At 42.4% G+C, this 14,733-nt stretch overlaps 3 protein-coding genes across 10 annotated transcripts; 1 reads left to right on the forward strand and 2 right to left on the reverse strand.

Annotated features, from left to right (window-relative positions):
* Positions 1-3,317: 3,317 nt before the first annotated feature.
* On the reverse strand, positions 3,318-5,604 carry LOC105684462 (heat shock protein 70 A1-like). Its single transcript, XM_048654117.1, has one exon. The coding sequence runs from the start codon at positions 5,477-5,479 to the stop codon at positions 3,551-3,553; it is 1,929 nt and encodes a 642-aa protein (XP_048510074.1). The 5' UTR covers positions 5,480-5,604; the 3' UTR covers positions 3,318-3,550.
* Positions 5,605-8,852: 3,248 nt separating this feature from the next.
* Positions 8,853-11,292, forward strand: LOC105693055 (adenine phosphoribosyltransferase). Of its 6 annotated transcripts, none has more exons than XM_048654128.1 (5): positions 8,853-8,985; positions 10,341-10,460; positions 10,545-10,776; positions 10,865-10,943; positions 11,027-11,292. In XM_048654128.1, exons 1-5 carry the CDS (start codon positions 8,924-8,926, stop codon positions 11,182-11,184), a joined length of 651 nt encoding a protein of 216 aa, XP_048510085.1. In that variant the 5' UTR covers positions 8,853-8,923; the 3' UTR covers positions 11,185-11,292. The 6 variants fall into 6 exon arrangements, with proteins under 6 accessions (XP_048510085.1, XP_012268136.1, XP_048510087.1 ...); XM_012412713.3 differs by having other exon boundaries at positions 11,045-11,292; XM_048654130.1 differs by having other exon boundaries at positions 10,374-10,460.
* LOC105693054 (TBC1 domain family member 31) lies at positions 11,259-14,473 on the reverse strand. 3 transcript variants are annotated; one of them, XM_012412712.3, is made up of 4 exons: positions 12,631-14,473; positions 12,093-12,562; positions 11,782-12,017; positions 11,259-11,695 (listed from the first exon to the last, which is right to left on the reverse strand). In XM_012412712.3, the coding sequence occupies exons 1-4, from the start codon at positions 14,032-14,034 to the stop codon at positions 11,454-11,456; spliced, it is 2,352 nt and encodes a 783-aa protein (XP_012268135.2). In that variant the 5' UTR covers positions 14,035-14,473; the 3' UTR covers positions 11,259-11,453. The 3 variants fall into 3 exon arrangements, with proteins under 3 accessions (XP_012268135.2, XP_048510065.1, XP_048510064.1); XM_048654108.1 differs by lacking the exon at positions 11,259-11,695 and having other exon boundaries at positions 11,873-12,033; XM_048654107.1 differs by lacking the exon at positions 11,259-11,695 and having other exon boundaries at positions 11,873-12,039.
* Positions 14,474-14,733: the final 260 nt, after the last annotated feature.

Consider the following 14,733-nt stretch of genomic DNA (forward strand, 5'->3'; position numbering starts at 1 on the left):
CTGCGTTGATTTTCCATTTCATCACCAATCATCTGATAAGAATTTGCGAATACATTCTGTTCACGTATTAACCGATCGATAGTATGCAATATTTCACGGTCCAGCTCTTTATCAGTGTGTAATCTATGATCTGTCGCTTCATTCGCATCTACAATGCGGTCCATTACGTGTTTCTCTGAAGATAACCAGGTTAGCGTTGAACGAAGCAAAACAAACTGAACTAAGTATTATGACTTCTTATTTTTCCTAAAAAATGTCTTGATTTAACACGGCGATGTTCAAATAACTCTCGTAATTCGTTTCGCGGATTTGGTATTTGCTCTAGGAACACGTCTCCATGTGAACAACAATCATTGAAATTTTTTTTATTTGACACCCTTTCTACCGCAAAACGTTTAGCAGAGCACTTACCACACAACACGTGTTCATTTCGCAAATTGACGTGTGATCTTTGAAGTGCCCGTGATTGTTGTCTGTATTCTACGGTACTAATGCTTTCAACTTGGTTTTTGAAATTGGCGCAATGATTATCAATTATATTGCTTTCGGTATGAATATTATTAGTTTCCACTCGTTTTGCAAAATTGACATTTTAGTCGCTCAGAGACAATCAAACAGACTACTGCTTCGGGCTCAACTTTGAAATGATATTTTTTTTACATTTTCTGCTTCCATGTTCTCAAATTGATCATTTATATGCTCGAAATGTAATTTTCATTATAATATTATATCGACATTCACGCCGACGCGTGTGTCATTTTGTAAACCAAATGTGAATCGATAATCTTGGTTATCGTAAACATCATATTCATATTTATTCGCTTTTCCAACCAATTTTTCAATTTTTAACGCAGCCAATCAGCAAACGCATAAAAACTCAGCTGCGTTCAGCGGCACAATTCACACATTTCGCAAAATCGAATCGGCCCACACACAAAACGCAACGGCACCAATCGGTTCTCGCTCATTTCGCAGCGCGAATTTAGAAACACGAGGCTCATCTCGAATTTCGAGTTTTCATCTGGTATTTCGATTTTCGATTGGTCATCAACTTTTTAAGATAGGAAAAATATTATTAAAAATTGACCCGCGCATTATCCGGTGATCCGATTCACATCGAGTTTTGCATTTCTCTCCGCTATATTGGATCCGCCGTTTCGAATTTATGTATTTTGCGGGCGGAATTGCTTGCTTCATTAGCAAGAAAATTTTGAGACTGCTTGTTCATCTGCTCATTTTACCCGATCCGTCAAGCAAATTCAATTGGTTGCCATCCATCCGCAGACGTAATTTTAATTAGTAAAATAACCGAGAAGTGTTTCCGAATACAATACTCGTCGAGGAAAGGGATGATTCACCACTCATCGATGTACTTACTTGACAATGCGATAAAAGTACCCGTACCGTGTCTCAATCCGAAACATTCGTTATCGGATCAATTCACAGAGTCCAGCCATAGGTTTCACGGCTCTATTCACCAATGAAAATTAATCCATTATGAACAGCAAAAACAAATACATATACCTGTTAAACGAATTCGCAGATTGTACGCTAAATACATTTTCGGCCAACTGATGTTAACTCGTGTTTACTAAACTCTAAATACAGTATTTTGTCGTATGTATTTCAATTACAGACTTCGTGGGTAAACATCCTGAATTATAGAGTGGAAAGTCTTCCGCCAGCTCTGCATATAAAAATGGGCGAACGATTTGGGCACAAGTTACAACGCAACTCCATGAGATACCTGGTGCAATAATAGAGTGGAAGCAATGGAGAAAGGTATAGATGGTATGCTTAGATTTATCGTACGTATGTACATGGACGATATTTCGAGCTTTTTTACGATACAACGATTTATGACTTGATAAATCGATATACAGCTAGTACTTATCATTGTGTTGATAATTTCTGTTATAGAGCATCGAAGCTAGAATCAATCCGCTGTGGGCCGTGTCTCCTCGGATTCAATTCTTAATTTCTTACACGACCGCAATAGCACACAACTTGTCTTCCGATTCATTGTAGATTTCTTTTGCAAATATTTGGCGGGTTACTAAATTTTATAAAATCATCGCTTTTATGAAATTTAATTTTTCGCACAACTAAATGGTCAGTTTGTCGAGTTTATACAGTCAATAGCAAATACATACCGGTGATGAAATTCATGTTCGCTATACATACAAATGATTCTTTTCTGTATCTCAGATTCGGCGAGACATGCGTAGTTCCACAAAGGCCAAAAATACTCTCCTCAAAAACCATGCCAAAGAAACTGGTAAAGGACCCACCTCGAGTCAGGTTTCATACGAAACAGACCAAAACGTCTGACACTCATTGGTTCAACGGCTGTGGATCGGGGCATTGCAGAGTACAAGAATCCAACAAGGAATTTTTAAGCGGGCATTTTTGTATTCTACTGCGATTGTTTCAACCTTCGGAGTCGATTCGATGATCGTGATTGTTACCGCTTACTTTGCAGAGATGGGATAATGACCTCGAAGGGTGCGATACAGAGTACCTATCGGGAGACGAAGAAATCGTAAAAACGTCTTGGATGCAATACACCCGTCAAGCGGTAACGCAAAATTCTACCACGCTAAAGTCATTGACTCCTCGTAATTACTATAGCAACGTAACAAAAGACCATCATATCTTTAAAGAAAACTCGAATGACAGTTATAACAACGACGACAATGACAACCACGATAATAGCAATAAAACATTAACCAAAATACAAACATCTGTCTCAAAAACAAATCCGGTGTCGCCGATTGTAAATTCGAACACGAAAAAAACAGTTGTCAAACAAACTTCATCTGCACAAAGGACACGAAAGATCTATCCAACAAACTGAGCAATTAGCGAAAATTTCACAGAAGGATAGCGAAGTACGAAAATCGTAATGAGACCAAAAACTATACTTAATGAAAACGAAATAGCTCTCGAAGGAAGAGAGTAGTATGTAGTAGCCAAAGAAAATCGAATCTTAACGCTCGAACAATTGTTGAAAAAAAAAGTAATCAACGATTGACGTAATTATATGTATATTGCTAATCATGAGGGGGTGATGTGGGGTTTTCAAGAGAAACAAATTTACTCAAAGAGAGATCTTAGCGCATTGAATATATATATCAGCATGAGTAGAATTATGATTCGATTGAAAAGTAGACTGTTGAAAAAATATGAAATTTTATTACGACACGTTGGTCTTTTCAATTTTCACTGTTAATTGTGTTCTCATTGGAAAAAATATTGCAGGAAATTGAGCTGAGGTGAGGGGAAAAAGGTTGACTCGATGGAATAAAAACGCGCGATTATAAAAAGTATACATTTTGTTCGTTTATTCACGTACCATGGAAACGTCTCACACGCATACATTCGGCATCAGTCATCCGTCAGTTAATAAATTAATCTTAGGTCTAAGCTGTTTACAATAAATGCGCTGCACTATTTTTACATTTATTTATGTACAATCACCGGTGACGGCGATGTCATCGGTAGGAACAAATCATCAATACTTCGGGTACGGGTATAGCGCGGCTCGACTTTAGTCGACCTCTTCGACGGTGGGTCCGGAGTGGTTTCCTCCCGCCTGCCTGAACTGGGCTCCGCAGTCCTGAGCCCCGGGTGCGGCGTTGCCAGCTCCTTGGTGAAGTTTGGCCATCACCGCGGAGCACCGCTTCTGGAGCGCCTCCAATTTGTCTCGGTACTCGTCCTTTTCGGCGAGAGAGTTGTTGTCCAGCCAACGGACGGTCTCCTCGCAGAGGGTGGCGACCGCCTCCCTGTCCTCCTGCGGGAGTCGCTCGGCGTGCTCTTGCAACGCCTGTTTCACGGTGAAGACGTAGCCCTCGAGTTCGTTCCTCGCGGCGACCCGTTCCCGTTGCTCCCGGTCCTGCTCTTTGTACCGGTCGGCCTCCGCCAGCATGCGGTCGATCTCTTCGCGGGAGAGGCGACCCTTGTCGTTGGTGATGCGCACGTCGCTGCTGCGTCCGCTGGCCGTGTCCTTGGCGGTCACGTGGAGAATCCCGTTGGCGTCCAGGTCGAAGGTGACCTCGATCTTAGGGAGGCCGCGTGGCGCGGGGGCGATGCCGCTCAGTTCGAATCGTCCCAGGAGGTTGTTGTCCTTGGTCATCGCTCGTTCGCCCTCGAAGACCTGGACGGAGACGCCGGGTTGATTGTCGGCGTAGGTGGTGAACGTTTGCGTCTGTTTGCAGGGGATGCGGGCGTTGCGCTCGATTATGTTGGTCATTACCCCGCCGGCGGTCTCGATGCCGAGGGAGAGCGGCGCGACGTCGACGAGCAGTACGTCCTGTAGTTTCGAGCAGGTGTCGCCCTCGCCGCTCAGGATGGCCGCTTGCACCGCGGCTCCGTAGGCCACCGCCTCGTCGGGGTTTATGGATAGATTGAGCTGCTTGCCGCAGAAGAAGTTCTGCAGCAGGCTCTGGATCTTGGGGATACGCGTCGAACCCCCGACGAGGACGATGTCGTGGATCGCCCCCTTGTCCATCTTCGCGTCGGCTAACGCCTTCTCGACCGGAGCGAGTGTTCCTCGGAAGAGGTCGGCGCAAAGTTCCTCGAATCGGGCTCTCGACACTTTTGTGTAAAAGTCGATTCCCTCGAAGAGGGCGTCGATCTCTACGCTCGCCTCGGTACTGGAGGAAAGCGTTCGCTTGGCTCTTTCCGCGGCGGTGCGCAGCCGGCGAACGGCGCGCGGATTCTTTCTGAGATTCTTCCTGTACTTGCGCTCAAACTCCGCGGCGAAGTGGTCGACGAGCCGTGAGTCGAAGTCTTCGCCACCGAGGTGGGTGTCGCCGGCGGTCGCCCTGACCTCGAAGAGCGAACCCTCGTCGATCGACAGAATCGACACGTCGAAGGTGCCGCCGCCGAGATCGAAGATCAGGACGTTGCGCTCGCCTTTGAGATTTTTGTCGAGGCCGTAGGCGAGGGCGGCGGCGGTCGGTTCGTTGATGATCCTGAGGACGTTGAGCCCGGCGATGGCGCCGGCGTCCTTCGTCGCCTGCCTCTGCGAGTCGTTGAAATAGGCGGGTACCGTGACCACCGCGTCTCTGACCTTTTGTCCCAGGTAGGCCTCCGCCGTCTCCTTCATCTTCGTCAGCACCATGGAGCTGATCTCCTCCGGGTTGAAACGTTTCGTCTCGCCGCGGAATTCCACTTGGATCTTCGGTTTGCCGGCTTCGTCGACGACCCGGAAAGGCCAGTGCTTGGCGTCGGCCTGGACTTTGGGGTCGTCGAATCGCCGCCCGATGAGTCGCTTGGCGTCGAACACCGTGTTCGAGGGGTTCATCGCCACCTGGTTCTTGGCAGCATCTCCGATCAGTCGCTCGGTGTCCGTGAACGCGACGTAGCTGGGGGTCGTTCTGTTCCCTTGGTCGTTGGCTATGATTTCGACCTTTCCCTGCTGCCAGACCCCGACGCAGGAGTAGGTTGTTCCCAAATCGATTCCAATTGCGGGCATTTCTATTATTCTGTCGCTGCTTATTTCACAATGTGATCTTATTATTTCACTCGTTCTACGCTGATTTACGTCTGTCCTTAAACTTTCCAATTCGTTTGTTCGCTTTGCAACGTTAGAGATCGTCTCTCGAATCTCGTTCAACTTTGCTTCTCGTACTTGTGTTTCGCTTGGCTTTCGTTTGAATACTGACGTGATCCGCGCGCTCGCACCTATTTATATTCCCGCTCGGATCTCTCGACGCCGCGCGAACTTTCCAGCAATGGCTCCGCTCGGAGCAGGCGCACTGCCGGCCGATGCGACGACGTCGAGCGTCGATTTTACCAGATGCGTCCGGAGCGCCCGGAATCTTCGGGGTGCTTCGGAGCTCGAACCTGCTCGAACCTTCTACCTGCCGCCCGACGTTTGCGGAACAGGTTTCGTTTTCAGATGGCTACATGCACCCGTAATTACATTATGGCGTCGATTGCGAATAGGTAGACCGCTTTTCACCCGGTGCGCAATATAATCGAAGGTATACGCACGCACGATCAAAGACGATTCTCGGGTTTTCGGGTGCTCCGGGCGCATCTGGTAAATTCGACGCCCGGCGTCGTTGCATCGGCCGGTAGTGCGCATGCCCGAAGCGATTCATCGCCCAAAGCGCCAAACGTATTATACATACATACTATGTATATCAGTGGCCAAGCGTTTTATCTGATTGCGAATGCGCTTAGATTGCATATCGATGTGCATTTGGTTACAGATCATCGCGTTCGCACTCAACGCCGACGTATGACGTACGTACTTAGGGGTGCGTGTCGTATGCGGATGTTGCCATTTGGAAAGGAAACCCATTCTGGAAACGTCCAGCGACCGGTGGCACGTTCGAACCCCGAAGATTCCAGGAGCTCTTGACGCATCTGGTATATTCGAGAGCTTAGAGCTCAGAGCCAATGAGAGGGAAGTGTTACAAGATAGACTGAGTAGCAGGACATTGCGTCTTTGTCTCGCAAGCTCTGATCGGTCACCGACAATTTTGTCACGTGATTGGTCATTGCCGTACTTCGGTAAATTTCGATGTCCACAAAGCGTGTCAGCGTCTGCTGCGTTTGTTGTGACAGTATGGAGTACGTCATTGGAAGCGTCAGATGCTCACTATCAGATGAATCACAATGAAACAACGGACATGGTAATGAAATGTTACATACCGAGCTACAAATTGCAGAAAGATGACCCAGGCGCCTTTGACCTCAGTTTTCCCAAGTAAGCGTCGATGCAAGTACAAATGTGACGTTGTGCTCGGATCAACCTCTTTGCTTCGAGACTTTGGATCAGCATGCTATTTTTTTCTACGTGCGTGCGGATGGTGGATGGAAAATCGGAATATCATATCATATTATTCTTATATCTTCGTTCAACGGCTGTAAAGCAGCACAAATTGTACTCGAGGCATTGAATGCGTTATATGAAACTGGCGTGAGGACAGTCTCTTCAACATCCGATAGAGCCACCTCCGATTCAACAGCGATTGAGTTGTTGGGAGCTAGTACAATGGTCGATGAGTTGATGCATAATTATTTCTATCATCCTATTACTTATAAGCGTATTTTCATTACGATCGATGCTTGTCATGGAATCAAATGTACCTATATACGTCATTTTCTGGGAAAAAGTGATAAAGATATGTACGATGCTGAAGGAAACTTGATTTCATGGTCGTACTTGAAAAAATTAGTCGATCTTCAATCTCAACATGCGAAACTGTATCTTGCTCATAAAATACAGCAACATCACGTACAGTGGAGGCAAAATCCAATGAACGTAAAATTAGCTGTTCTATCTTTCAGCAGAAGTTTTGCTGACGCGTTTCACTACTTAGAGTATGCAACCAATTCGGAATACTCTAAGGGAGCTCATGGTGCATCGAAGTGTCGTGAAATTACGAACAGTACATTTGATATCATTCATTCGAGGAAAATTTTTTCAAAGGATTACATCAAAATTACGTATCCATAGTGGAAATATTTTTGATACAGAGAAGCAAGTAGCACTCATTGTCGAGTACATCAAAAACTCGAAATATTCAGATGGACAAAAAGTTATACACAGCAAGGAAAGAACTGGCTTCACAGGACTGATTTTGGATTTGTATGACGTACTCGGTATATACAAAAATCATTGGCGGATTTCTGTTAACATATAAGTTCTCTTAGGATCATCTGGAAATTCTTCTCAGCGCTTCATGGGTATATTTAAGCAATTGGTAATTCACGCTAATATCAAAGGCCCAGATAATGGCAATCGTCTGATACTTGACGATGCCACTAAGTTGCAAATCTCTCACGATTATCACCTATGTAATAGCAATCACCGATCTCCATACAATACACTGGATAGCTGATTCCTATGCAAATCAAAACCATTGAGTAACTATACTTCGTACTACGCCTGTATACACCTTTGATTTGCCAGCAATATAATTGTACAGAATTTGAACATTTCAATTGCTTCACTACGATCCAATTGTATTAGTACTGTAGTAATATCGTCTCATTGATGTAAATTATTATTGAGGAATTACATTTTAAACGTTCAGAAGCGACGTTCAAATGTCCGCGCATGCGTTTATCAGGACTGCTTTAGTTCCATGGTGGATATTCAGCGGCGTTGGAGAAGCTTCAAAACTCAAGAAAAATCGAGATATCGGCTATCCAGTGTATAGAGACCAGTGTTTGGAATTCTTCAGTTCTCTAAAACATCTGTCTCGGATACACCTACGTCTCGTTTTCAAGAAAAGCTCTTTTGAACAAATAATGAGTCATTGATGGAAAATCATTTGAATGTGAAACTCTAATAAAAATGATCTGTACAAATGATAAATTATTGAATGTATATTCACCATCCAATTGTAATGCGTAGGCAGCCTCAGCCCAAATTTTCTTTTTATGCAGATGTCGTGACACAATTTATTGTCACAATACTTCGCGGAGTTTAACCGTATTTATTCCTCTTTTATTCGCGGTAATATCTCTTTTCATGTCTTCGTCAGGTAATTTGGGATCAGAGTTATTGCGAAATCAGAGTATATCGAAATCCGAATATTTTTCTTTTTTGTTTCAGAATATTTACTACGTAAAATTTTGATTTTACCAATTTGACTCCAGATTTGTAATAAGCGACCCAAAAAAACCTACTGGTATCGATTTTCATTCGGATCATTTCATCCGTTCCGAAAATATCACCGATTTTGTTATTTTTGGAAATTCTGTTATTCGAATAATTAGAAAACTACGCAACCAATCAAAGCCAAAATCTTATCAGTTCTAAGTTTAGAAGAGATACGTCGATTGGGACCAAGTTCATCAAAATCGGACCACTCGTTCTCGAGTTATCGTCGTGCGAAAGATTGACCACACACATACATACACACAGCGTCCATTTGAAAACGACACGAATTCAACCTACATGGTGATTCTCCGGACCCCAAAACGTGGACATCTGGTGAAACTCAACTTTGCATTTTCGGGGTGATTACAATAACTCTCTTCTTTCTCTTAGCCGACAAATCATCAATCCTATTGGAATGAATTCTTTCGAAACCAATCGGTTTTGAAACCGATTTCTTTGAATTAATTAGTGAAAACTTGCCCATGTGATACATCGATAGAAAATCGTTTGGAGCGCAATAATTCATTATTACACTTGTTCGATAGTTCACCCCTTTCCATTGATAGAAATGATAAATATGCAAAATCGTGGTTATTACGTCATCATTGAAGAGACAACAAATATGGACGGGAAACAGCTGTTGCACGAGGGAACTGCGCGAACTGTCACCACAGTGCGCGCGACGTGCGTCTGCTTGATTCGATTTTAGAAATTGAAGAGTCCACTGTAATAATGATGATTGTTCAAAATTATTTCAATTTGAAGTAAGTACGTCATTTGAAAACTTGATTGAAAGTTTAACGAACGACGTACTCACTTAAAATTAAAATAATTTTGGACAATCATCATTATTACAATGGACTCTTCGATTTCTAAATTCGAATCAAGCAGACCCACGTCGCACGTGACAGTTCTCTCCTGCAACTGTCTGTCACGTAATAACCACGATTTTGCATTTTTATCATTTCGATAAATCGAAAGGGGTTAGCTATCAAACAATTGTAACTGGATAAATGGGAAAGATTTCATTAACTAATTAGAAAAACTCGGTTCACTATTAAGCAATTCTAATTGCACTTCAATCATCTACAGACGAACTACAAACTATTTCAATTATTTATTTCAATCGGATTGATGGTTTGTCGGCTAAACTCATATTAGTCCACAAAACTCGTGCGAAAATGGTAATTAAATGTTACGGCTGCAAATTACAGTCAGATGATGGTTGGTCTATTTAATTATGAGTAGTATACTATGTATAACACAAAATATGCGTGTAATAAATTTCAACGATGCTACTCATACTTAATACAAACTGACTTCGTTACTCACTGAATAAACCTGAACCCCTATATCCTTCTGAAGGTAATTTGAATAATAATCCGTTGACTGAAGATGATATCTTCGAATAATCAGCTAGAGACAGAATCTAAGCGCCATCTTGCTATGGGTGGTATTGTCGGACTCTGACCGCAATTAGCTCCATACAATTAGCTCTGTCTCTTTCGTTCATACGAGACTCATGCTCGTGTCTAATGCATATCTACAGCACTTGTGTCCGACGACAGATCGTAAGGATAATAGTAGATTAAAACGTACTTAGTCGCACTGACATTTATTTGTTATGACATAATTTACACATTAGATATAACACTCAACCACGATTCTCAAAATTTAGTGACCTACTAATAATATTATTATCCTAATCATTCAGAAAACTATACCAGTCTTCATTTGACTCTGATAGGATGGAGACAGATCTTCAAAAGATAGCTCTTGTCAAAAACGCCATTGGTTGCTATCCAGATTTTCCAAAGCCTGGCATTTTATTCAGGTGAGTTCTTGGTAGTATTTTGTCTCACAAGCCTTCGAGTTGTTGCGAGTTGGGTACAGCAACAGGTCACGTTTTTTTTTGCAGAGATATCTTCGGAATTCTAAGCGACGTAGTCGCCACACGAGCACTGCTAGATCTATTAGTGGATCACACTCGCTCCTTGGCGGTCGATGTTATTGTAGGCTTAGACGCCAGAGGATTTATCCTTGGGCCACTAATTGCTGCTGAGCTGAGTAAACCATTTGTACCAGTTAGGAAAAAGGGTAAATTACCGGGTCAAGTCATATCTCAATCTTATAAACTTGAATATGGAGAGGTAACTATGTTTATTATCCACACTGCTCATTCTCCATACGGATTTGACTACTTCACAGTATTCACAAATGTGAACGTTTTACTTCTAGGATACTTTGGAAGTGCAGCGCAACAATCCCAGCACAGGAAAACGAGTTCTTATCGTTGATGATCTTTTAGCCACTGGAGGTTTGCTACCATTTGTTAAAACTGACGTTGTAACATGCAATTGTTGTTTTCAAACGTTACTGAGAAAGATTTTTATTTCAAAGTTTGCGACAATGTTTTAGGAACAATGGAAGCTGCCATTCAATTGTTGAAATCAGCTGATGCAGGTGTTATTCATTGTCTGGTTGTGATGGAACTGACATCTCTCAATGGTCGGGCAAAATTATCAGCTCCTGTACATTCCCTTTTGCAATTTGATTAGGCTAATTAAAAGATGAGACATACACACACAATGGACTCGAAACATTCCATAAATTCTGTATGACAACAGCACAATTATTCGCTGGAATATAATTCTCTATTTTCAGAAGATAATTGTTGATTATATTACATCTTGATCTTTTGCTGGGCTTAATTGTGAAACTCTTACACGCAATCTTCAATAACTTTTTATCTGTGTATAGTTTTATGTGCATTACATTTTTCTAAATCATTACAGTCCGGAAATCGGTCACCCTGGTTTGGCCTAGGTTATCGAGAATCCATAGAACCTAATAGCATTTGAACATCAGATTCCAATTTTTGTACTTTATCTCGCAATGTTTGGCAGTTCGTGGGCTGTTTACGTCGATCCATGAATTCTTTATCAATGCCTAAATCTAACTCTTTCTCATTGTGGTAACAGGGAGAATTCGAACTCTCGTCACGCTTGTAATTGTTTTCGGTTTTTAGTTTATTTTTCGAAATATTTTCCTCGTGGCATCGACGTGATTCTGAAAATGACAATAATCTGATATTCCAATTCAATAGTCGATGGCCAAAGACTTCTATGTTCAATGCAGAATACTGGGTGCCTTACCATGAATTTGATTGGCATCTATCTCCTTCAAAAACTTTTCTTTTCCCATGTTAAACTTTTTTTCTGCAAGTGATCTCAACTTTGCACGTTCCTGCTGCCTCAGAATTGTTGCTTGGTCTTCCTGTTGGTATAGCTTTTGTAACTTGATTCGAGAATCTTCGGTGAGAAACTTTGGGTATTGATCGTGCAGAAACACAGGATAGGGTCCCGTTCTCGGTAAAGGAGACTTCTCGTTACTGTGGAAACATTTGGCTGAAACTTTTAAATGTAGCTGTATGTAACAGGATCATTATCAAAGCATAATATCGTACCTAAAGTATTTTGTAGGATGAAGATGATGGGGTGTGTTCTGATCGAGCCGATATGCAACTTTCAATAAATCTTCAACCTGCACATGTCCCTGCGCATGATAAAAGCACCTGAAGTCCTCAATGGATTGTAATCGAGACATAATGATCTGGCGAGAGCAAATGCTGTAGGCAAGTGAGCACATAAGTAGAAGAGGCGGATGGGCAAATGTGAACAGATGATCCCACAGAATTAACCATTCGTCACCGCACAATACTTCACTCATCATACTTTCCAGGAGCGGCCAAACATATTCGGTAGTTGTCACACGCTTTTTGCAAAAAAAATCAAGTAGCTGAGGATCATGTTCAGATAAAATGTTTTCCAGCATAGCCAAGACACTCAATGGGGGTAGAGGATGATATTCGAACCACTGCTGACAGTAGTTCAATAATATGAAGATGATAATTTCAAAAGCAAGTATGTGATTCCCCTGAAACAGTATTATGAATATTACTTCTGATTAGTAGCTCACCGATTGACGACGAAGTCACTTCATACCTGCATCACAATCAGAAATGGAAATATGAGCCTTGGTAAAAAAGTGCACTGCCTAAGCATAGGGCACCAGTGGACAAGGCAGTTGAAAATCGTAGCTAAAAACGTGGCCTTGCTTCTATTTTCTAAGGGATAGTCGTTCAGAATCCTACCCGTTAATTCATGACAAGCAATTTTGTTAGAGAGTGCAGCATAGGCGGGTCGATTCCTTGGTAACTCCAAGATTGTGGCCCAAATGAGCGTTCGATATTTGCCAGGATATTTGCCAAATTTGTTTAAAATAAGCATCAGTCGTTCTAAATTCAATTCTTGTTTGATATCTTGTCTGACACAGCTCAAGTGATCGTTGACATCATGCACACGAGGTTGGCATGTCATTTTGACTTTGACTTTGGATTGTGGTTTCAACACCAAAAGAGTATCAGCTAATTCCAGTCTGAGACATCCCAATATGTCTATATAAACAACATGTACTCCAGAGGGAGAAATTCTCATTTGTTGAACCCTGGTCAGAAATGTACCACAGGACAGTGGTACTAAACAAGATGTGTCCAGATCAAGAAAGTATAGTCTGTGGTTGGACGATAATATGGCTGCAATTTTATTTGCACCTCCATCCAGCGGCTGAGGTAGAACGCTGAGTTCTTTGATATTGGCTAAGCTGTCTGGTAGAACAAGACGCTTGACTGAATTCCAGTTCAAAGTATTTAGAATTAGGATAATATTGGAGATCCCTGACAAAATTATCGTTCTTCCATCCCTTGTGAACTCATAATCTTTGGCATCTCGCAACCCCAATGCCTTTGCATCAATTTTGATATCCTCCTCGAGTTTCTTTAGTTTCCACACTTGTAAAGTGCTGTCTCGATAAAGCACAGCTACCAATCCTTGAGATGAAAAACCACCCTTCAGTACACCAATAGCAGCTGCTGCAAGTCTGAGCTGATGTATTTTAGAGCTGCTGGAAAGGTCCCATATGATGACTTCTTTGAGAGAAGATGTCAAGGTATAAGATTTATAATGAGATATGTGTCTCACTGCAAACTTGTGACCAATAAGCGAACAATAATCCTTTGCCTTCCCGTTTAATTTAACAATTTGAATATCGCCATTGTTTGCTCCAACGAGTATTTCCATACTATCGGCAGGATTGAAAGCTACAATTGTACAAGACTGTACTTTTCCAAGCCTGCAGTATCTCATCGATTGCCCTAGTTCAATGAGTATAAGGAGACCTTTAGAATCAGCAGTCACCAGTCGTTCCCCAGAGCAATCAAAGGCGACATGAGTCAGTGGATACTTAACATTTCGACAAGAATGGCTTGTGGATATCATTTCATCCACTGATGTATCTAGAGTATAGCCCAAAGACGTCTTTTTTAAACTAATCCATTTTTTCGCTTCCATGTTGGCGAAAATTTCTGCTTCAATCCTCGTTTTCGGAGAGAAGCGCACATGAGGTGGATACGTTCTCTGTCAAATGCTATACGAATGTTATCGCTTGCGAACCACCATTTATAAACAACTATTCCATCTTTTAATTGATTGGTCGATATCACTGGGTGGGAAGACTGAAGTCCGTAAAAATTGAAATAGAAGTATACTGCAGTCAACGCTGGAACACTTACTCTCGTGGTGGAGGTGCCGAATTCATTTAAGATAACTGAACGGAGGCAACAAATTCAGACTTATAACTAACGGAGGCTCTCTGTCTTTTTTTTTGTACAATCCCAACCATAAGGTTGTCTCGTAAACGTTGTAAACAAAACACATAACCTGTAAGCCTGTCATGTGGAAATGCGTCGCCTTCTATGTCAATGATGTCAATGCACTGATCTATATATGTATACTGTCAATGGCGTGGATCAAGATGCGCGCGCATTTCTCAATCCGTGAAAATACGCCGGATTGGTCGGGACAGTGGTCGAAACCAGAGGGTCGAACCGTTGAGTGTAGATAGGAACGTTGAGTGTAGATAGGAATAGAGGTGCGGAAGACGTGGTGGGGTATGCTTATGTATGTACGCCAAGTGTGTTTGATGTTGACCCTCCTAGTGGCCAAGCGCGTCGAATTAAATCGGACATCCTTCTACTGTCGCCGACCGCC

This window comes from Athalia rosae, chromosome 4 (assembly GCF_917208135.1).
Source record: "Athalia rosae chromosome 4, iyAthRosa1.1, whole genome shotgun sequence".
Classification (NCBI taxonomy): Eukaryota; Metazoa; Arthropoda; class Insecta; order Hymenoptera; family Athaliidae; genus Athalia; species Athalia rosae.

Excerpts from the sequence above, each read along its gene's own strand:
- LOC105693055 (XM_048654128.1), top strand. The coding sequence starts at position 8,924 with ATGGTGATTCTCCGGACCCCAAAACGTGGACATCTGGTGAAACTCAAC. Across the intron at positions 10,461-10,544 it reads AAGCCTGGCATTTTATTCAG|AGATATCTTCGGAATTCTAA; the intron begins GTGAGTTCTTGG and ends TTTTTTTTGCAG. Across the intron at positions 10,944-11,026 it reads TGATCTTTTAGCCACTGGAG|TTTGCGACAATGTTTTAGGA; the intron begins GTTTGCTACCAT and ends TTTATTTCAAAG.
- LOC105684462 (XM_048654117.1), bottom strand. The coding sequence starts at position 5,479 with ATGCCCGCAATTGGAATCGATTTGGGAACAACCTACTCCTGCGTCGGG.
- LOC105693054 (XM_012412712.3), bottom strand. The coding sequence starts at position 14,034 with ATGGAAGCGAAAAAATGGATTAGTTTAAAAAAGACGTCTTTGGGCTAT. Across the intron at positions 12,018-12,092 it reads CATCCTACAAAATACTTTAG|TAACGAGAAGTCTCCTTTAC; the intron begins GTACGATATTAT and ends ATGTTTCCACAG. Across the intron at positions 11,696-11,781 it reads AGATGCCAATCAAATTCATG|AATCACGTCGATGCCACGAG; the intron begins GTAAGGCACCCA and ends TGTCATTTTCAG.